This window comes from Bufo bufo, chromosome 3, assembly GCF_905171765.1.
Source record: "Bufo bufo chromosome 3, aBufBuf1.1, whole genome shotgun sequence".
In the NCBI taxonomy this organism is placed as follows: domain Eukaryota; kingdom Metazoa; phylum Chordata; class Amphibia; order Anura; family Bufonidae; genus Bufo; species Bufo bufo.
This window is the reverse complement of record NC_053391.1, coordinates 554,531,859-554,554,671: the sequence shown is the minus strand read 5'-3', so window position 1 is coordinate 554,554,671 and position 22,813 is coordinate 554,531,859. Positions and strand designations below refer to the sequence as shown.

The 22,813-nt window shown below is 43.9% G+C and overlaps 1 protein-coding gene across 1 annotated transcript in view; it reads right to left on the bottom strand.

Annotated features, from left to right (window-relative positions):
• Positions 1-2,658: 2,658 nt before the first annotated feature.
• TAMALIN (trafficking regulator and scaffold protein tamalin) overlaps positions 2,659-22,813 on the bottom strand; it is a 28,537-nt gene continuing 8,382 nt past the window's right edge. The window contains exons 2-8 of the mRNA XM_040425471.1: positions 13,583-13,632; positions 12,598-12,652; positions 10,304-10,406; positions 7,706-7,799; positions 6,534-6,600; positions 4,445-4,511; positions 2,659-3,235 (exon numbers count right to left, since the gene is read on the bottom strand). Of these exons, the coding sequence (XP_040281405.1) occupies positions 2,799-3,235; positions 4,445-4,511; positions 6,534-6,600; positions 7,706-7,799; positions 10,304-10,406; positions 12,598-12,652; positions 13,583-13,632 (873 nt within the window). The 3' untranslated portion in view covers positions 2,659-2,798. The remainder of the gene's footprint in view (positions 3,236-4,444; positions 4,512-6,533; positions 6,601-7,705; positions 7,800-10,303; positions 10,407-12,597; positions 12,653-13,582; positions 13,633-22,813) is intronic.

The following is a 22,813-nucleotide window of genomic DNA, read 5'->3' as shown; positions in this document are numbered from 1 at the left end:
GCATCCGTTGCTCCCAAAAAATTATAAATCGTGTCCTATTCTTGTCCGTTTTGCGGACAAGAATAGGCATTTCTATAAAGGGCCGTCTGTTCCGTTCTGCAAATTGCTGTAGGCACACGGGCGGCATCCGTGTTTTGAGGATGCGCAATTTGCAGACCACAAAACACGGCACGGTCGTGTGAACAAGCCCTTACCCTGCAGATTTTCTGGAGAGATGTCATCGACTGCGCTCCAAGGTCCTGCATACAGCCCGTCACAGCTGTGGTGCCTTCCCTGGGATGCTGGAATGTGGACTTGTGGTTGGAGCTGCTGTGAGGCCTCAATGACAGTAACATTTGTCCAGCACATGGTGCTCGTTCTGCCAGGGTGCTTCTGACTGGCATATTGTACTGTGTCAAAGGAGATTTGTAATAGCCACACATGGGAACAATTCTCCAGCATTCCTCCCACACAGGCAGGCAGGCATTTAGGAGCGCCCCGTTAACGTCCATAACACAGCAGTAGCATATGGAGTGCGTGCTATAAAACAGCGCGAGTGTTGTATGAAGGAAAAGGTTACCTTTATGAACTACAAGAAGACGGCCGAGCTGCTTATGATTTGAAGATGTGGCACTGAGCGCCTGCTTCATACAGCTCATGTGAACCGTGCGCTGCTAACGCCAAAAGAAGCACAGGGGTCATCTCAGGACAGAGCGCCGATCGCTTTCCTGGAAGACATTTGGAGACTGACTCCAATAAGCTGCGGATTTACAACACCTAGAAACTTAACAGGCAGGTCGTCTAATAAACATGCACCCCTGGTAAATCCTGACAGTAACCGGTAGATAGCCATCACCACTTTAAAGGTTAACCCTTCAAGTGCTTCCGTGGGATGATCAGGCAGTTGGCTCCCTGATCTACGTCCGTTAACCCTTAACAGTCCCCGTTTTATGTTAATGAAGAGAGCAGGCGCAGCCATATCTGCCGACTACTCTGACACAATGTGAGGGGTTATTGTCCTAGTGGATACAGTAGGACTGGTCATTAGGCAGGTCCCTAACTATAAGTTATAAGTAGCGCAAATACTACAGGAATACTTAAAATACCCAAGGAAATTCTGACCTCTGGAGACCACAGTTTGCACACCACTGTCATATCAGCCGAGACGTTTTGGATGTGGATACACAATTCTGAATTGTGTTGCATTGTGAGGACCTTACAGAGTGGACCAGTCACCACTCCTGACATGTCCGTTTCAGTAAATAATTGTATTCCACATTAAAATGACCATTCTGGAACATCTAATCTTATGACAATGTTGGGTCATCCCTCTATTACTCCTGCTGGCAGTTTATTAATGAACTCCCAATGGGAATGTACTATTTGGGGTGTTTTCCTGCACATTCTGACACTATCCAATCAGTACTGCCAGTGTGCAGGGACAACCCCCTGTAACAGCAATAATAGAGGAATGGCACAACAGAGTATAGATGCTCCAGAATTATTACTACAAGGGGAAAGAAGGCAGATACTAATAGACATGTCAGGAGAGGGGACAGTCCTACTTTAAAGACCCAGACTAGTACAGCTTCCCTATAAATGAAGCATCTGTACAATGTGGGCACAACTACATTAACTAAACAGCCCATAAAGTGCCAAACGGCCCCATTAAAAATGTGAGTTTTCCTGTTCCTTATAAAGGCTCAGGGCAGCCACTCTTGGTTTTGGTAAATGTAGGAAAAGACACCCATCTTTTTAAAGGTGCCACTTGGGTAGTGATGGGTGCCAATTAGTAGTTCTTTGTGCCCACTACTCCACCATTTATGTGGGAAAGTATAGATAACATCCACCCAAAGAAATTAAAAGGTTTTTTTTTTTTGAAAAATAAAAAAAATAAAAAATAAAGTGCCACACCTATCCATATTTTATATCTTGTATTGCAGTTTGGCTCCATCGGAGTTAATGGGACTAAGCTGCAATACCGCAAACTACCTGTTGACAGGTGTGGTGCTGTTTTCAAAATAAACCCGCCATGTTTTTCTAATCCTAGATAACCCATTTAGAGGCAGCTTCATATGGACCTAATCTTTATCTCACACTAAGGTTTCAGGAAGCAACACCGCTACGAAGGAGATACATTGAGGCGGCACGAGAACTACAAGTGTATACTGGACAGTCAGAGAGGACATATAGCAAGAGAAGGAGATCTCTCCCCGATTATTACATCTGCCCAATTCCAACTGAATAAGCCTGTACATAAAAATCCGTCAGTCACATTCATCACCATCAAAAGAAAAACGACTACATCAGTAAGTTCAATGAGAGCCTTGTGTGCCAAGAGTTAACTATAAATCCAGGAAATTAACCATTTAATGTATCCACAAGTTAGCCGTGGCCCATACCGCCACACAATGGGGAGTGTGTTGCATACATAGACCCTGACAGAGCTTTAGTTACTAGATTTCGTGTGCGGCAGGTTCCCCTGGCATTTAAGGAGAGGTGCTGCAGTGTCTAGGCTCTCGCACTATACAGGAAGCAGGACTCTATAGTGCTTTGAACCAGAACAAAACCGTTCACTGTGCAGCAGCGTCCCGCTGGCTCGGGGACTCCTCCGTAGACCTTTGAAGAACAGAATTCACTTGAACGCGTCATAGAAAAACCTGGCGTTTGGCACCCGCCACCTTTGCAAACATTTTAATGAAAAACAAAAAATAGTATAAAGTTTAACAATAAAGTCTAACAAAACAAATACAAAGATTTTCACTCTTCTCCAGAACAATAAATAAATAACTTAACTTTTTATATAAGGGGGGTGGGGGCTAAAGAGGACTGGCCTCCTCTTCTAAAGATCTGTTTAGTCCAGGGATAAACTTCAGAAGTCTTTTCCGAAAACTTTTGTGTTTTTTCCTGGGTAAAGACACAAAGGTATTCTGCTCCTTGGGCTTCTCCCAGTTCGTAGCAGGACTTGTACACTTCACACTCGAGCTGCGAGTTAGTGGAGTCTTGAAAGGCTTGATTGTGCTTTTGTTGAGAACGGTGTGAATATCATCTGTAGAGTCGGAGCTGAAGTAGCAGGTCTGATAGACCGCTTCCTCGGTATCCTCGGCTGTGCTCAGGCAGCTTGCGCTGCTGCATATACTTCCAGTGGCCAGGGTACTGGGGAGTGGATCTTTGGTACATGGTGGAACTGTCCCGTAAATGTATGACCTGACGGATTCCAAGGTGTCATAAACACTGGGGTCCTTTACAACGATGCCTGGAAGACAGAAAATGATTGCATGAGAAAAAGAGAACTGAATCACGTCATGGCAAAGTTGACTTGCCTGAGCACCACATGTCTCAACGTTAACCTCAACTGAAACAAGTATTGGCCTTGTCTCCTTTGGTGGCATAAATAAGCCCATTATGACAACCTAGGGCAGTGGTGGCGAACCTATGGCACCCGCACCCTAGAAAAAGTCTATGGTGTACCAGTATGCCTTAGACTTTTCCTGCCATTCATCAGCACAGGGTGCGCTATGAACAGCACAGGCAGCGCACTGAATGTAGGCAGGCTGTTATAGCTAAATGATAAAATACATGGAAGATATACTATACTGGACTGAAGTATTCGGGGTAAACTGCCACGTTGGCGCTTTGCGATAAATAAGTGGGTTTTGGGTTGCAGTTTGGGCAATCAGTCTCTAAAAGGTTCACCATCACTGACCTAGAGCATAGTTAACCAAAACTTTTATTTTTTATATTTTTTTAACTATTAGAACCTGGTTCAACTTAGTCCAAAAACACATCAAGACATGGCAGCAACGTATGCAAACATGTGTCCTCTGTTTGGAAACCATAAAAAACTGCCGTCTCCAAACATTTTTCCACTCCTTATGATGGGATCTAGGAAATTCCATCCACTTAATAACTAATCCAGTAAAAGACAAACAATCCTCCTGACCCCATGTGTAACCTTTGACCTGGCAATAAACCGCTCTTCTGCACAGGTCAGGTAGTGTGTGCGCGTACTGGTGTTGTACAAGAAGTACTGCAGCAGATTTATAAAAAAAAATAAAAACAGCTGACAATATAGAGAGAAAAGAAAAAGGAAAGCCGTGCAGTTACACCAGGATCAACAACCATTTGTGGTAAAACTACGATTCCCAGCATGCAGACTTGCTTGGCTGTTCTCGGAACTCCCATAGAAGTGAAAGGAGCATGCCGGGAGTCGTAGTTTCGCCACAGCTGGGAGTGCCAGCAGTAGCGGACCCCTACATTACACCATATGAAAAAATGTTGGAGTAGCAACCAATTCTAACTAATTCAATTTGCCGACCAATGAAGTGAATTCGTAGCGGACTGAAATTATAATCGCACAATTCAGTCCTCCATTAAGACCGATCTGGATAGAAGCCTCGACAGAAGGGTCTGTTCAGCAGGAAGAACTCTAGTGTAAGCTTTAGATTGTAACCATGTCACTTACCATGTAACAGCCTCTGCTCCTGCACCATTAGCGAGCGATATTCTTCCCATTTCTCATATAATGTTTGCTGTGAGAACGAGAAAGAAACCAGTAAGTTCAGAGCAATGGGAGAAAATAGCACAAAGTAGACAGCAGTGAGCTGCCAGGTCGACTTTGGAACCTGAGGAGTGTTTTCTTATTGGGTTATATAATAAATTAAAGGGGTTAACCCATGAGTAATGTAAAAAATGAAAATCTGATATAGTACATTACAATCTCTTTCTAACAAACTTAGAACCAGCGCTGACCCTCACATGGATCTGGTGATCTCCCGCTTGATTGCTCTGATAGATTTCTTTCTAGCGGGCAGCTCAGGGATCGTGTCCTTTCTGCTGCAGCTGAAGGATGAAACTATGCATTAGGGATCGACTGATTATCGGTTTTACCGATATTATCGGCCGATATTGAGGATTTTGAACGTTATCGGTATCGGCATCTATTTTGCCGATATTCCGATAACGTATTGGGAACTGTTCCCTCCGCAGCACAGGGGAGAAGGAAGCAGTGTCTGCCAATGGCAGGAGAGGAGACAAGAGGAGGGGAGGGGCTGTGGCCGCTGCGCCACCAATGAAGATGAGTCTTTCATTAATTCATATACAGGAGGCGGGAGCTGGCTGCAGAGTCACATAGCCGGCTCCCGACCTCTATGAACGGTAGCTGCGGTCCGCGGTAGTTAACCCCTTAGGTGCCGCTGATCGCAGCTACCGCTCATAGAGGTCGGGAGCAGGCTATGTGACTCTGCAGCCAGCTCCCGCCTCCTGTATGTGAAAGAGAGGTATCTTCATTGGTGGCGCAGTGCGCCCCCCCCCCCCTCAAGCCCCCTAGTATTAATCATTGGTGGCGCAGTGCGGCCCCCACCCCCATCCCAATAGTAAAAACATTGGTGGCGCCCCCCCCCCCCCCCCAGTATTAATCATTGGTGGCAGTGGCCACAGGATCCCCTCTCCCCTGCTCCTCCGATCGGAGCCCCAGCAGTGTAAGCCTGGGGCTCCGATCGGTTACCATGGCAGCCAGGACGCTATTGAAGCCCTGGCTGCCATGTTCAGCTCCCTGCTGCTGTGTGCACAGAGTACAGAGCAGCAGGGACAGTGTGAGCTCCTATTCACCCTGATAGAGATCTATCAGGGTGAATAGGACAAGGGCTCTAGTCCCTAAGGGGGCTAAAAGTTAGTAAAAAAAAACAACACAAAAATATTAAGTATAAATGAAAAAGATTTACAAAAAAAATAAAATAATAATACACGTTCACAATAAACATTAATTTTCAGCAGATTTGTGTAGGAAATTTTTTTTTGCTTCAAAAATAAAAAAAATACCCAGAATATCGGTATAAATTATCGGCTATCGGCCTGAAAGTTGACAAATTATCGGTATCGGCCCTAAAAAATCAATATCGGTCGATCCCTACTATGCATACGTGTCAGCGAGCTGGACAGAGAATTTAAAAGGGTTTTCCCGAGATTTGTATACTGATGACCTATCCTCTAGATAGGTTATCAGTATCTGATCAGTGAGGATCGAACACCCGGAACCCTCTCCGATCAGATGTTTGAGAAGGCACCGGCGGCTCCTGTGAGCGCAACAGCCTTCTCTCAGCTTTTCTTTGGCCATAAAATGAATGGGGCCAAGCGTGATACCAAGAACAGCCACTATACAATGTACGGCGCTGTGCTTGGTGTTGGACCCCCACCGATCAGATAATGATGACCTATCCTAAGGATAGGTCAGCAGTACAAAGTCTTGGAAAACACCTTTAAGGGAAAAAAGTATGTGGTGCTACAGATATAAATTTCATTGAATAACTCAGTATCTATTCCAAATTTTTAAGTACAAAAGTATTCAGATCCAGGTGCTGGTGGGAAAAATTTTGAATATTTGTCGAGGGACAACGTGTTTAACAATGTTATTATATTGTATCAGTTTATGCTCAGCCATACAGCCCAATGGACCAGACATAGCTCATCTTATTTTGAGGCACTGCATCAGCACAGCCACAAGGGAGACAGCAACATATAGGAGATCCCCCGGGGAGTTACTGACCATCACTGACCTTTAAATACTGTAGTCTGGCCTCCAGTTCAGCTTTTCGGATGGCGGAACCATAGACCGTCTCCAGCCTGTTAGACAACACAAGAGAATGAATCCACAGCCACATAAAATGTACAACTTACAAGGAGACTGCACCAGTGAAATCCTGAAGCCTCGCACAAACACTGTTTATTCTATTTCAGAGGTAAGATAAATGAATCCAATATATCAGTAATAGACTCCGCTCCGTAAATCAGCAGTCATGTCAAGGCGCTCAGCTACCCACTGATTGAATAATTAGGCTCACAGCTAGAACTCCCAAATGTCATAAAGAAGAGGAACGGAGAGTGGCTGCCCAGAAACGGATCAGGCTACTTTCACACTTGCCTTTTTGCCTGATCCGACAAGGATCAGAAAAAGCGCTTCAGTTTCTGGTAATACAACAGTCTGCATCTGTTACGAACGGATCTGATTGTATTATCTTTAAAATGGCAATGATGGATGCAGCATTAAAACCATTGTATGTCAATGGGGGACGGATCAGTTTTCTATTGTGTCCGAGAAAACGGATCCAGTATGACCCACAACTTAAGTCAATGGTGCTGGATCAGTTTTCTCGGACACAAGCTTGTTGCGGTTTGCTCTCCGGTATAGGAACGCAACCAAAAGGAACGAAAGGCATTTTGGAACATTCCGTTCTGTTCAGTTTTGTCCTTATTGACAATGAATGGGAACAAAACGGAAGTGTTTCTCTCTGGTATTGAGATCCTCTGCCGGATCTCAATACCGGAAAACGTAAACGCTAGTGTGAAAGTAGCCTTAGTTATAATTCTATGGTGACTGTTGCGGGTCCGCCATTATGGGCATTACTACAGGAGCCAATACTTGCACTGAGGAACCAGCATATTTAAGGTATGACCACTCTGCTAAAGACTTGAAAAACAGCTATGGCATCAAGCTGTGCTTGTCACATGTAGCCGTCCCTCTCACCAATTTGGCGGCAAAACGAGGGACGGTGATATCATTTTACCTTCCACCACTGGCAGCAAAAGGCTAGAAGTACCCCAGCGATGTACAGGAAGATTGAAAATACATTTGTGGGAAGCAACAACTGGCCACGTTCCCCAGTGCTTTGGACTAGATGTAAAATAGCACATTGTTCTGTAACTGGAAAAAATGTCATAATAATCCTACCTGATTTTATTCCCAGACGCTTTAATCAGTTCTACAATGTCTTTGTGCCTGACTCCTTCCATGTTGAGGCCATTTACACCAGCAATTATATCACCTAAAAAAAAATAAGACATAAGCAATTTACATGGAGGCCAAAGTACACGGAGGTCAGTCGCAGAACTAAATAAGCAGCATGCATTTTGTTAGCGCATGCAACCTTGTCATATGTCCTAATACTCTAATAGAAAAATCACTGGGTAGATCAGTAATGTACGCTAGCTATAAGGCCTCAAGCACATGGACATATTTTTAGTCCGCAGCCAATCTGCATTTTTTGCGGATCGGAGGTGGACCCATTCATTTCCATGGGGCCACACTGTGTGGTGTCCCCATCCATATGTCCGTTCCATGGTCCAGCAAAATGCATAAAACATGTCCTATTCTTGTACAAGAATAAGCATTTTTAACATAAGACGGGATGCGCAGAACGGTTAAATATGGAACGCACACTGCCGATTTTTGGACTGCAAAATGGATACGTTGTGTGCATGAGGCCTTAAAACGCAGGAGAACAAGGTTTATGTATGGACGCTAGCTAGGAGGCACTGACTCAAGTGAGGGGAAATGTACTGTAGAGAACGAGGTCCTAGTGGTAAAAAGGAGACTATATCTACTAGGAGACCGCAATGCAGTTATATTAGAGAATTACAGCAACTATAACCTAAACTCTAGGCTGTGGTCATATGGCCTGAAATGCAAGGATTTCCCCGAATTTCTAAAACATTTGGCAGCTCTGATTAGAGCAGGAACAGAAGAGGTTCATGCTCTCTCCGTCCTGTGGACACAATCGGAGGCTCCTGTCCAAGTCCTCGGCTTCACTGACTCATTTCCTGCACTGAACATGCTGTATAATGTAAAAAAGCAACAGGGACTTGAACAAAAACATCCCAGCGAACATGAGTTTCACATTAACACACTGCTGTTCAAAGTCACAGAATCATTAGCCAAACAAACATTGGACATGGACGGCAGATTTTCTTAAAATACAAGAAATGAACCAGATTTAAGAAAGTAACCAGAGTTGAGGGAAGGAAACACTAGTAAACAATGCTGTCAGGGTTCATATACATTATACAGTCATTCACCAGGATCGTGGATAGTTTGTATTGTCTTTATACTATTTATGTACTTTCTGCACAGATCTCAGATCTTGTGGGTTTCTGTCCATATCACCAAATATACACCTGAGGGTACTTTCACACTAGCGTTTTTCTTTTCCGGCATATAGAGCTCCGTCCTAGGGGCTCAATACCGGAAAAGAACGGATCAGTTTTATCCCCATGCATTCTGAATGGAGAGAAATCCGTTCAGGATGTCTTCAGTTCAGTCTTTTTGACTTTCCAGGACGGAGATAATACCGCAACATGCTGCGGTTTTATCTCCGTCCCAAATTCATGTTTAACAGTGCGGACAGATTCCCTTTAAGTCTAAGGCCTACTATCATTTCACAAAAAGGTACATTCACAGGGGACATATTGATGTGGCAAAGCCTAGATAAAATGGAATTTCACCATGTATAGTCAAACCACCACAGCTTCATTTCGGTAACGCCTCGAAAGTAAAAGTTGTGCATTTTATTATCAGTCACTCGTGTCCGTTATAATTTTTTTTTACCACAAATGAGTCCGAAATTCTCATAGGTTTTGTGGGGAAAATATTAGATACACAGTAGTTAAAATGTTTGAAATTCTGTGACACCTTAGAGTGTTTGACAGAAAATTGACAAAGTGCATTGCTGAGCAACATTCAGTCTGACCTCACGCAATAAATAGAGGGCGAGTCACATGATCACGCTCAGGCCGTGTGTTGTTGCATCTCCAGGACCCACCGTAGCTCCCCTGACCCCAAACTGCCTGCATCATAGCGACTTAGGATATGTCCGTTCCTATCTGATCGTGGCTCTATAGTACTGAACTCCCATGGATGATGTGAGTACAGTACAACAGACCCGCAATCAGATAGGAATGGATTGTTTTATAAACCACTATGATGCAGTCAGTTCGGGTTAGGGGAGCAGCGGTCGGACCGGGAGATGTGGCCAACACATGGCCTGTCTTTCCTGAATCAGCCCTAAAACGTCTTACTAAGACATACTAGTACAAACTATGCAGGGACCTCGCCTGATTAGATAAATGACCAGAGGTCACATTTGTCTTCTAGGGGATAGGATTTTCCTTTTCTCATTTCCTTTGCACTCTCGTAGTCCACCAGTCGATCGTTTCTTACCAGTTACCTCTCAGGCATACAGACCTGCCTATACTGTCAGTCATAACAGCTACAATACATATACATAAGCAACTGTCTTACACTTTGATAATAAGCAGCACAAAGCAATTACTCTAAGAATCATTAACTGGAAAGAGCAGCTCAGACAGGAAGTCACGTCTTTGGTTTCCTAAGCAAAACCACTCGCATTACTTCTAACGGCAGCAGGATGATGGTGATAACCCAAGGAAATTCTAGATAAATGCAACGCTTGCATTTTACTTGAACCGAGCCAAATGTAAAAAACCTGCTCTGGGGGGCTTATCTTGAAAAAATAAAATAAAATACACGTACCAACTTTCAACCCACACAACATGGCAGGACTTCCTTCGTGTACCCGACAGACAAACGTGAACATTTCCACTGCGTTTCTGTCCTTGTGATGTAATCCGTACGTCTAGAGAACGAGAAAAATGGCACATATGTCATTAGAGACAAGGCTAAAGAAGAGGATGGATAACTGGGTAGGAGGCGATGATGCCAAAGTGACACTAAAGATTGGAAGAAAACTTTTTGGAAAATGCTGTCTAGCTTGATATTGAGAGATAACACAAGAATAAACCTCCGCAGTCCTCGAGAAGAGCTGGAAATGGTCAGACAAATATGGAAAAAATGACGCTGCGCAAACACTTGGTCTGAACACTTCCTAGCAACCATGACAGGCGGCTGCGCTGGATGAACACAGTGCCAGATGCTTCTGTTTACTTAACAGATGATAATCCAGGAGCCCGGCTAAGTGAACGGATGTAGCCATTATTAATTAACCACTTGCTGGATCCATAATCACAGGGTACATTTTATTAAACCGTTCATACTTGTCCAGTATTAATACAGTCTAATTAAAAGGGATTCGGGACGTACTGAAGCATATTCTAGGAAAGGAAATGCATCAAAGAAAAAAGCGGTGGCCTATCATGTTCCATCCAACACCGCCGGGAGATGACATCTCTTGTTCACGAAATGAAAAGAACTAAAGGGGTATTCCGATTACAAGTTACCCTCTATTCCCAGAACTATTAGATTGGCTGGAGGTCCTACTGCTGGAATCCCATTGATCACGAAAGGACTCCACACCCCTCGGAGCCCCCCAAAACTGCAATTTCATCCATCTCTAGTGACGTTCTAGAACAGGGATCAGCAACCTTCGGCACTCCAGCTGCTGTGAAACTACAACTCCCAGCATGCACTTACTCGGCTGTTCTTGTAACTCCCAAAGAAGTGAAAGGAGGATTCTGGTAGTTGTAGTTTCAGAACAGCTGGAGTGCTGGAGGTTGCTGATCCCTGTCCTAGAAATAGCTGGGCGCTGTACTTGGCTGTCTCCAGCACTCCCATAGAGATAAACGGAGCAGCAATGTGGTTGATCGACCTTCGGCCCTAAGGGTTAAGGGGGCTCCTATTCAGTTTAATATTTATTCTCCATCCTGTGCACTGTGAATAACTTGTGACAACCGGAATATCCCTTTAACTTGCGCAAATCACACAGGCCTTCAGGTTTAAAGGGAACCTGTCACTGGGATTTTGTGTATAGAGCTGAGGACATGGGCTGCTAGATGGCCGCTAGCACATCCGCAATACCCAGTCCCCATAGCTCTGTGTGCTTTTGTGTAAAAAAAATCCAATTTGATACATATGCAAATTAACCTGAGTCCTGTCCCTGAGATGAGTCCTGTACGTGAGATGAGTCAGGGACAGGACACATCTCAGGTTAATTTGCATATGTATCAAATTGGTTTTTTTTACACAATAAAAGCACACAGAGCTATGGGGACTGGGTATTGTGGATGTGCTTGCAGCCATCTAGCAGCCCATGGCCTCAGCTCTATACCCAAAATCCAGGTGACAGGTTCCCTTTAAGTCACTTTTTTTTTTTGCATAAACTAAGCCTTTAAAAAAACTAACATACTTTGAATTTCACTTTTTAAACCATGTGTTCCAAAATAGTCAGCAAGGCTTGCTGGTGGGGGACATGGACTAGAACTTTTAAACAGATTTATTAATACTAAAGCCAGAAAATGGCGCAAGTTTCGGCATAAATCTATTCCTAATAGTCTAAAGTGTGTCACATTTATTAAGAGGTGTGCCCCTTTTTGAATCATTTACTACCATTCACAACAATCTTTATTCTTAGACTGGCATACGAGTGACATGACTTTACCATAAATATACACGCCAGGCTGAGCATGCATGTTTACAGCCATAGAAAAAGGGGGTCAGGAGTTGTCCAGTTTAGAAAAGCCATTTTCCTATACCCTATTAGAGATTTAGGGGGGGGGGGGGGGGGCACATTTCTTGGCCAGAGTGAAGAATGGTAAAAAAAAAAAAAAAAAGCCTCTTTCAGGAGGGTGCCCTGTACTGCCCAGTAATGTGAAAAGGCAATGTGTAATTTTCAGTTCCTCCTGTAGTGGCGCTCTAGATCTCAATGAATATGGATAATTCCATGATCATTGGATCCAACAGTATCACTAAGGTTTGACTGTAACTGACCAGAAAGCCTAGGAAATGAAAAGGACATGACTCCGAGGTAGGGTGATGAGGAGGATGAGGCTCCTGGTGATGAGACGCCCTACTAGCCGTCACACTTTACTCACCTGAATCTCAAATCCAAATGTTTCACAATCTTCTTTTTCTAAAGTGACTGTTTTCCTGGAAGAACAAAGAAAAAAAGGCTCTTTTATATTTAATGGCTTCCTTCCCCCATACATGTTCACAGTCGTTTGCCACTAACCAGGACAAAGCATATGTGCCGCGTCTTGCACAATAAGTCTCATTGTTCTTTCTAAATGAGGCTGTGGGCTGCTCACATAGAAAGCCACAACACCCACTAATGCTTGAGGAGCCCTTTATTCAAGAGTCTCCTTAGTCGTGCATAAACTCCATCTATACTATGCTACCTAAAAAGCAGTCCACTGACCAAACAAAAATGGATAATGCAGTTAATATACATTATAGAAAAGAAAGAAAAGACAATGGTGAGCGACGCTCCTCCATAATAATTGCACGAAAAGTCCACGGTTCCCAACTACAATAGAAACTCATAAGCAGAACATGGAAAGCAGATGCCATATGAAACTAAAACCAGGAATCTGGTAATAAATAGTCAACATAGAGAAAGCAATGCAAACGAGGAATCTGAAATGTTTTTTAAAAGGGTTGTCCAAATCTTCTATACTGATGGTAGGACAGGTCATCAATATCTGATGGGTGGGGGTACAAAGCCTGGAACCCCCACTGATCAGCTGTATGAAGGTGGCGGCACTCCAGTGAGCGCTGCATCCTCTTCCTAGACCAGTGATGTCACTTTCATTGGTCACATGGCAATTCAAATGAACGGGCCTGAGCTACAATACCAAGCATAGCCGCTATTCAATGTACAGCGCTGTACTGTGAGACCGGAGCGCTCCCACCTCCTCAAACAGGTGATCGGCGGGGGTGCCAAGAATCAGACCGCCATGAATCAGATATTGATGACCCATTCTGACAATAGGTCACCTATATGGGAGACCCAGAAAACCCCTTTAATAGCACACTGACATATATAATATTATATTATATATTATATTACAGATGTCTTACCTGTGATGCTCCGATACCTGGCTTACATTCTTCCAACCCACTGGAGATCCCTAAATGAAGACAAAGAACGGTGACACATGAGTGATACATCTGCATGCAATACATGGAATCATTCAGCAAAAAATTAATATAGGAAAAAGTGAGAACAAAGGAAAGGAAACTGTTTCTATTAATAAACGGGCGCCTTATCTTCTGGACGAAACGAAAAATTGTAATAGCGCAGGGTTTGACAGCACAGAGTCTAAAGACACCTTTACATGTGCTGATGATCAGGACAATGAATGGTCCCATGAACATTGGTTCCTGATCAATGTCCCATGTAAACATCCTGCCAATTAGCCGGCAATTAAGCAAGCGCTCTTTTGTCGGCTGATTGCACGTTTTATTTGGCCGTACAAATGCTAGCGTGTCAGCAGGACGGTTCGCCGCGTACACAGGGGATGTGCTGCTGACAAATGCAAACTGAATGGGGACGAGAGAATTGAGGTAACGCTTGGTCAAACAGTGCGTGCATGTGAGGTGGGAGATGTTGGGAGGAATCATTTCATCCAAAAAGTTTATGATCTGTAAAGTGCAGAGTTAAGTGGCTGTGACAGACTTAGGCCTTGTTCACACATCCATTTTTCACGTGTGCCATCTGCATTTTCTAAGGACAGCACACCTACCTATTGATTTTGAAGAGTTTCTTCACACATCAGTAGTCAATGGTCAGTGGTAAAGTCACAAGACGTGCACTGCTATGGCCCCGATTCATCATACCTTCACTCCAGAATTCTGGTATCAAAAAGTTGCAAGAATAGGGCTTTTGCAACTTTTTGCACTCGCGTGCGCAAACTTTTGTGCCTTTTTTCCACCTCTCAATCCAGTTTTGTAATGTGGGTGGGAAAAGTGGGCGTGGTTAGCTATGTTAATCAGTTTCACTCCAGATTTATCATTGAGACTTTTTCAAAAAGTTACAAAAAGTCGCAATCTGGAGTAGGAAAACTGGAGGGGCTTCTCTAGATAGAAGTGTTAGGCCCCGAGGGAGTTTTCCGCACAAGTGCAATACGTGGTGTGAATGCACAGCACCCGCATTGAATCCTGACCCATTCATTTTAATGGGTCTGTGTACATGAGTGGGGTTTTTTCACGCATCAGTTCTGCGTTGCATGAGAATCTCAGCATGTTCGATATTCTGCGTTTTTCACGCACCCCATAGAAGTGAATGGGGCTTCAGTGAAACACGTATTGCATCCGGAAGCAAGTGCGGGTGCGATGCGTTTTTCACTGATGGCTGCCAAGAGATGTTGTTTGTAAACCTTCAGTTTACCATCAAAACGCATTGCACCCACGCGGACAAAAATTAAAAACTGAACGGAATCACAAAACTGACTGAACTTGCTTGCAAAATGGTGCGAGTTTCACTGAACGCACCCAGAGCCAATCTGCCACGCTCGTGTGAAAGAGGCCTTAGGTCTGCGGATAAGACAAGTTTATCAAGTAACATGAGATATTTGATAAGGATACATGCACACGACCGTATGTGTTTTGCGGTCCGCAAAAAAAAAAAAAATTATATCCATATGCCATCCGTTTTATTTTTGCGGATCCATTGTAACATATTTTTTTGCGGGGCTACGGGACGGACATACGGGTGCGGATAGCACACGGTGTGCTGTCCGCATTTTTTGCAGACCCATTGAAACGAATGGGTCTGCATCCTATTCGCAAAAAAAAAAAAATGGATTGGACACAAACAAAATTTGAAGTCAGTTCTGCTTGAGTCAGTGTTGTACTTTGTCACATTTAGGCCTCATGCACGAACGTATTTTGTTTCCGTTCCGTTTTTTTTGTGGATAGGATGCAGACCCATTCAATTCAATGGGTCCTCAAAAAATGCAGACAGCAAACCGTGTGCTATCCGCATCTCCGTTCCGTGAACCCGCAAAAAAAAATATAACATGTCCTATTCTTGTCCAAAAATATAACATGTCCTATGGCATACGAATATACGGTCGAGTGCATGTAGCCAGAGTCTGTGAAAAACCACTGATGTGAGAGGCATCCGTGTTCTGTCAGTGGTTTTTCACGGACCATTGGTAGGAGATGAGTTGAGCAGTGTATGCGGGATATGGATTACGATGGAGGGCAAAAAACAGACAGACCAAACATGCGCATTCTTCATGTATGAAACATGGACCAATTTTCCACGGACGTCAAACAGTGTGAACGAGGCCTTACAGCATTTATACAGCGGCCGTATGAATGCAAACAAATGATTCAATTCTTTAAAACAAAGACATTCATTAAGAGTGGCATGCTAAATGGGATGATAATCTTAGACATGGTACCAAGACAACAATAAGGAATTCAGTAGGTTAATCTGGGATTAGACGTATTAAATACATTGTGTGCAAATGCAAGACTGGGTGAAATGGTTACTGAACAGGCAAATTAACACCGAGGTGTCTACTGAGCCTGTTAGGTTGTTGGTGATGACCTTTTCTAAGGAAATGAGGTATAATGAGCTGTATCAGAACATGGGCCTCATTAACCAATTCATGCAAATGTTGCCTTTTACGCTATAGCCAGATACTACCACCTTTTTTATTATTGGTTTTACTCTCTTATATAGCACCGACATTCTGCCGTTCTTTAGGCATCATGCACACAAATGTATTTTCGTTCCATGTCCGAGCCACATGGACCCATTCATTTCTATGGGGGCTGCAAACATGAGTAGAACATACAAACTTCATGTAGATGTTTGTCCGTGGTCAGGATGAACCTAGGAGCCCAGCGCTGCAAGGCACCAATGCTAACCACCGAGCCACCATCCTGATCAGGCTATGTTCACATCTGCATCGGAGGAATCAAAGTTTCTGTCATATATGCGAGGAAAAAGCGCAACATGCATTATTTTTTCCAGTAAAATGATGGACATAGTCAATGAGGTCCGTCAGGATCTGTTGGTGCCCATCATGTAGCAGATGTTTCCCTGCTTTAATGCCCTTTTTCCGCGCCTAAGACGGAACAGTACAAAAGAATTTCTAACGCCAATGTGAACTATGCAAGACAGGACACTGCTGGATTACAACCCCCAGCAGATGCGGACGGTAATTCTTCAGGTGTGTGTAACTGCTATGATCACATCCAACATGGTCCTTAATGACTTGAGTCTCCAGCTACAAGAAACCCTTAGATCCCACTATTTTTCACCCCCGCTGCCAGTGGCTTACTTTTGACAAAGATTTTTTAAAAAAAAAACTAAAAAAATTTCTTGGCGCTGTATTATAAATTCCACCAAAAATCTCAAGAACCTTCAAGGTAGAGCGGAGGCCGAGGCTGTAGTAAGCCATTCCAATGTGGGCAGCTTCATGCCTTCAACTTGGCGGACCACTACTGCACGGCACGTGTCACCCTGGCCACAGGCACAATGCAGGAGTGACGTCAAACATCTGCTTGCATCAAAAAGTCAAGCAAAATGACGCTGGTTCCACGCGGACTCTACAAAGCCACCATTATTGAAGAAGCCATCACAATATTTAATATTCATATATTTAAATACGCAAAGACATTTACATCTAAACGGCATCTGCCACATTCTTGTCTTCACGCCATATTTCTCCATAATGTTCTCCTGCTTATAAGGAGAGCCCTTTATCCACAGTCCACACTCATAAAAGTCTCTTTCACGTTGTCCGGCGTAAATTTTAATAACTCGCAATTCATTACCAAAGACAATTTCTGCCATTGTACTACTCGAGGTCCAGAACTGAAAACAAGGGGCATATTCTGTGGGAAAAATGGGCTCATTCCAAGTTCATTTATTACATCTCAATGGGAACCTCAATCTTTCAAGCAGGCGTGGGGGGGGGGGGGGGGGGGCGTGAGAGTATCACAGCATTAGGCTTCACAAGGGCAAGAATGCAAAATATGTAATAAACGTGCAAAGTCAACGTAATATTTGCAGCAAAAGCAGAATTGTTGCAGAACATTGAGGAGCGGACCATGTGAAGCATCATATATAGACGGAGGAAGCCCTTCCAGTCCAGAGGGTAACATATTACATCAGCTGAAAAGAAGAAGAAACTACAATTCATCTTAAATTTGCTAGAAACAATGGGGAAGTGCTGTGCAGATCTACTTCTGTTCAGGGTGGTTCTATCCGTACCGCTTCACAGGGAGGGTCACTTTAAAACATTTAGGCTGGGTTCAGACCTGAGCGCATTTTATATGCGCGTTTAACGCACGTTTTTGTCACGCGTTTTTATGCGCGTTTTTTGCAATAGTAAACGCGCGTTTGACGCGCGTTTGTGATTGACTGCAGTGTCCTATGGCCACAAACGCGCGTCAAAACGCCCCAAAGAAGCTCAAGAACTTGTTTGAGCGTAGGGCGTTTTTCTGCGCGTTCAAACGCGCTGTAAAACGCTCAAGTGAGAACCAGGGCCATAGGGAAGCATTGGTTTTCATGTGTTGAGCGTTTTACAGCGCGTTTGAACGCGCTGTAAAACGCTCAGGTCTGAACCCAGCCTAAGGCGACAAAAACGCGCATATCAAATACGCTCAGGTCTGAACCCAGCCTTAGGCTACCCGAACGTACTACCTGCAGAAAAAATGCAGTGTAATGCTGCACCAGCTTAAGTGAATGAGATCCGGCAAATCTCACGTACATTTTGCGCACCTAAGGGCCCATTCACAAGACCGCATTTTTCTGTCTGCCTCCGTTCCGCAATTTTGCGGACCCATTCATTTCAATGGGGCCACAAAAGATGCGGACAGCACGCAAAAGAGATAGAACATGTCTTATACGGCCTGTATTCGCGTTTTGCGGATCTGCAATTTTCGGTCTGCAAAAACGGACACGGTCGCGTGAATGGGCCCTTACACTGCAGCTGAATGACCTTACCGCCGGGCTAATTCTAGGACTAAGGTAATCCAATCTATGTTATTGAAGAATAGAAGCCATACCTGATGTGGCCAAAGATTTGTTCCTAAAGGAGTTAGATTTAAATAATTTCACTAAAACTACGCGCTTTGGACCCGGCTGGGTCCTTCTTCAGGTATAAGGCCACAATCATTGGCATTCCTGTGCAATAAATCCTTGATTACAGAACCAGTAAAGAGGTCCATTCTTCTTTCTACAGATCTCACTGGGGCGGTTTCGCAGTTTTTTTTTGTAAAGTCGACACTGCTCTGTCTGACGCAATTAATTTTTTTAGCTTATATCTGACCTGGATCCAGCAGGAAGTAGAAGTATACAACCTTTCTTTATATTTATAATTCCTTTTGAATCCAGTTAAGGCTTTAGCTAAAAAAAAAACTGCATCAATTCTATGTGCGAAACCACCCACTAGAATTTATTAAATTAGGGGTGGGGCTGGGTTAATTTTCGCATGCTACCACTACTTCTGTTTCAGTGTGTCAGCGAGTGTTGCTCTACTTTACTCTAACCGGTGTTGTAGGACAAGGTCAGGCAATGTTCTGGTCTGCCTTCCGTCGCAGATCCTTTCAAATAGAGAGGGCAAACAAAGTCCCAAATGCAGGCCTTTTTTGTCCGGTAAAAAGCAGCACCTCAAATAGAAACCAAACCCTGTTATAGTGAAAAGGGTGTGTTCGCCTCCGTTCAGTTATATTCCGAATCCCAAACTTCCTGTATTTTCGTTGTTCTACTCCTCTTATGGAGCAAAAATGATGGAAATTTCTAGCGCTGGTGTGAACCTAGCCTTAAAAAGGGTCCTCAAAGCTTCTGCAAACAGCACCTCTTGGTCTGGCTGATCTGTCTATGTATCTAGAGTCAGACTTTCAGAGACAAACGCTCACTCAATGTAAACAGGTGGTGTCATCAGGAGACATTCCCTTTAAGGAGCACAATTTGGAGAGTCGACAGAATAGTTGTCACTTCTTGCCAGATGTTAACGAGACACTGCGTCTCCAGCCTGCGCAGAATAAACTTTTTTACGCAATTAAATGAACATAAAAGACTTTGCGAGTCTGGTAAATACAATGCTGGGGGCGTGGAGTGGGGGAAAGTTTACTACTTCATTTTATAACCTGTTGCACCGACTTTGAATAGCTCTTGACTGGGGACCTCTTTAACTGGTCATGTGGTTGGCTCCAAAGATGCACATGACTCCTAGAGTGGACTCCTGTGAGCATGGCGACAGCGGATAGTACCCATGTAAAAGGTTAAAAATGTCTATGGGGAAATGCTTAGTGCTGAGCTGGAGGAAGAAAGTAACGTCATCAAAACCAACCCCAAAGCTTCTGTCCCTTATTGCTAAACCTTAAAGACAGCAAGTGATGTAAGGGATGACCACAAAAGGTCTAATTTCTACATAACAACGCTTATAAAGAAGACATAACGTAAAGGCCTCAAACCCACGGGAACTTCCAGACTTACTATAGGCCATGAGAAGGAGATGACAAGGACTTCTCCAGACATGTAAACAAGCCTTCAGGCCGTATCACCTGTGTTTGCTGCAGGTGCTTAGATACTGCAAAACCAGTTTAGGTCATCAAAACCAGGCTGACGTGTCAGCAGAGGTCCTGAGAACAAAGACTGTCATGAAGGGATCTGGCTTCACCATCAACACACGACAGGTTCACTGAACTACGAAGACAGAATGGAAGCCGAGATGAAGCATCATCGTTACACTACATTTAGTGAATGAGGAACTCAAACTTCTACAAATAAGGATACAATACTACTATTTGCTAGACCATAAAATAAAAAATGAGCCATATGGAGAATAGAGAACTTGTAATTGTATGGTATCGTATGGTTCCTGCTTGTGACACACAAAGTAAATAAACTAGTCCTGGCTATAAAACTCCACCGGGCATATGGCTACCAGCTTTCAAGGGCCCGTGTCCCTGCTCCTGTCTACCAAAAGCTCAATCATCTTATTGTCCCCAACTCCATGAGCCATCTGCTCTCCATAGGATAGTGGCTAATACAGCTTAAACAAAGTAATCATTAAATGTGGGCAATTTAGAGAGACAGGGTGTGACTGCCGTGCCACTACTTGCTGGGAAGACCGGAAAAACTAATGGATTATTAAAAAGATCAAGGGGGAAAAAAAAGCCACAGACAGCAGCGTGTCAGGGTAATGTCACTGAGAAAAGTGCAATTACCGTAAATTAGATCAAGTTAATAGACAGCAACTGGGGAGCAAACATATCATTAGCCGATTAGCCGCAATGTAAAGCGGACTAGCACCAAATGTGTCGCTGGTACAGCACGCCCAGGCTGCCGTCACTCAAATGTAATTAAACAGAGAAAATGTGACCTCTGCCACCACGACACTTGTAAAGCCCACACGACCCTTCAATACGGAAAGGACGTGGCATTACCCATTAACTCCCTAAACATAACAGAGTAAGGCTACATGCACACGACAGTTTTTTGCGGTCCGCAAATAGCGGATCCGTGTTCCTATTTTTTTTACATCCACATCAGTTCAGTTTGTCCACAAATTTTGTAGGTTGTATTTGTGTGTCCGCAAAAAAAAAAAAACAACTGAAGGCTGTAATTCTTAAAATGTAAATATCCCCACCCAGGATACTGGTATATACAGGTTTCCTAGCAACCATACGCAAAAAAAAAAAAAAAAAGAAGATGCGGATGACATACGGATGGCTTCCATTGGCCATCCGCATGTTTTGCGGACCCATTGACTTCAATGGGTCCGCAAAACGTTTATTGCGGACAATAGGACATGCAATACTTTTTTTGCGGACGGGAAACCCGGACAGCGGACGCAGAAAAGAAATGGTTGACTACACCGCAATTTTAAAGGCTCCATAGAAATGCATGGGTAACCATCCGATCAGCCAAAAAAAAACACAAAAACAGAACAGACGCAGAGAAAAACAACTGTCGTGTGCATGTAGCCTAAAACATACGCTTCTCAAGTTATGGCAGCTCAATGGAAAGCTATTTCTCCACGTGGCAAAGCCTTGGCACCTGTTCCACAATTAGGCAACGTAATGTAACGGGTCTCTGGGTAGATCTAGCTACATGCAGATGTTACGTACAGCTAGTGTCAATTTACAGAAGTTCTCAAGATCAATGACGTATGGCCAGACAAGTGACATTTCATCACTACGGGTAAGGTACGCTCACTTCTCCATTCAGATGTCTGAGCGCCAGATGACTAAGCTTTCAATAAACCAGGCTTATGGTCCTACAGAACTACATATATGTATGGATGTCTGATATGAACTACCACTTAAAGGGAACCTGTCACCGGGATTTTGGGTATAGAGCTGAGGACATGGGTTGCTAGATGGCCGCTAGCACATCCGCATTACCCAGTCCCCATAGCTCTGTGTGCTTTTATTGTTTTAAAAAAACCGATTTGATACATATGCAAATTAACCCGATGGGTCTTGTACATGAGAGGAGTCCAGCGTGAAGGAGCCCAGCACCACATCTTCCGAATCTCCTCCTTGCTCCCCGACGTCAGAAAGCCAGAGCGCCATAATCTCGCGACACACGAGCTGGCGCATGCGCAGTGTCGTCAGTGTTCCTTCCCTGTGCTGGCATCAGCCTCAGGGAAGGAACTGCACATGCGCTTGCTCGCGCATCGCAAGATTACGGCGTTCTGGCTTTCTGATGTCAGGGAGCAAGGAGGAGATTCTGAGGATGCGGGGTGGTGCTGGGCTCCTTCATGCTGGACTCATCTCACGTACAGGACACTTCTCAGGGTAATTTGCATATGGATCAAATCAAGTTTTTTTACACAATAAAGCACACAGAGCTATGGGGACTGAGTATTGCGGATGTGCTAGCGGCCGTCTAGCAACTCTATACACAAAAACCCGGTGACAGGTTCCCTTTAAAACTTTAGAGACCTTGAGGATCTGGAACTTAGCCACTGATACAATCATAAGGAACAGCGAACCTCGAAAGGGTTGCCAGAGACAAGGGGACAGATTCCTTTCTGTTGCATCTCTTATTTCTTGAGGACATTGTGATAAATGAAGTTTCTTGCTTGACCGGCCACAAAACGGCTCAGCGGGAATGGCCTGTGACCTGATGCCGATCTGTCAGTAACAGGTTGGATCTCACCAGGGACACAACGCACAATTAATAAGTCACCACATGTATGCACTTGCTGTTTACTTATCAAGCTCAAGGATCCTTGGGAGAACAAGCTCCTGACAAACCCAGAACCTTTCCAGAACAATATTTTAAGGTGAGGTCTATAAATGAATATAGAAGGATGTCACTGTCAACTGAAAAGG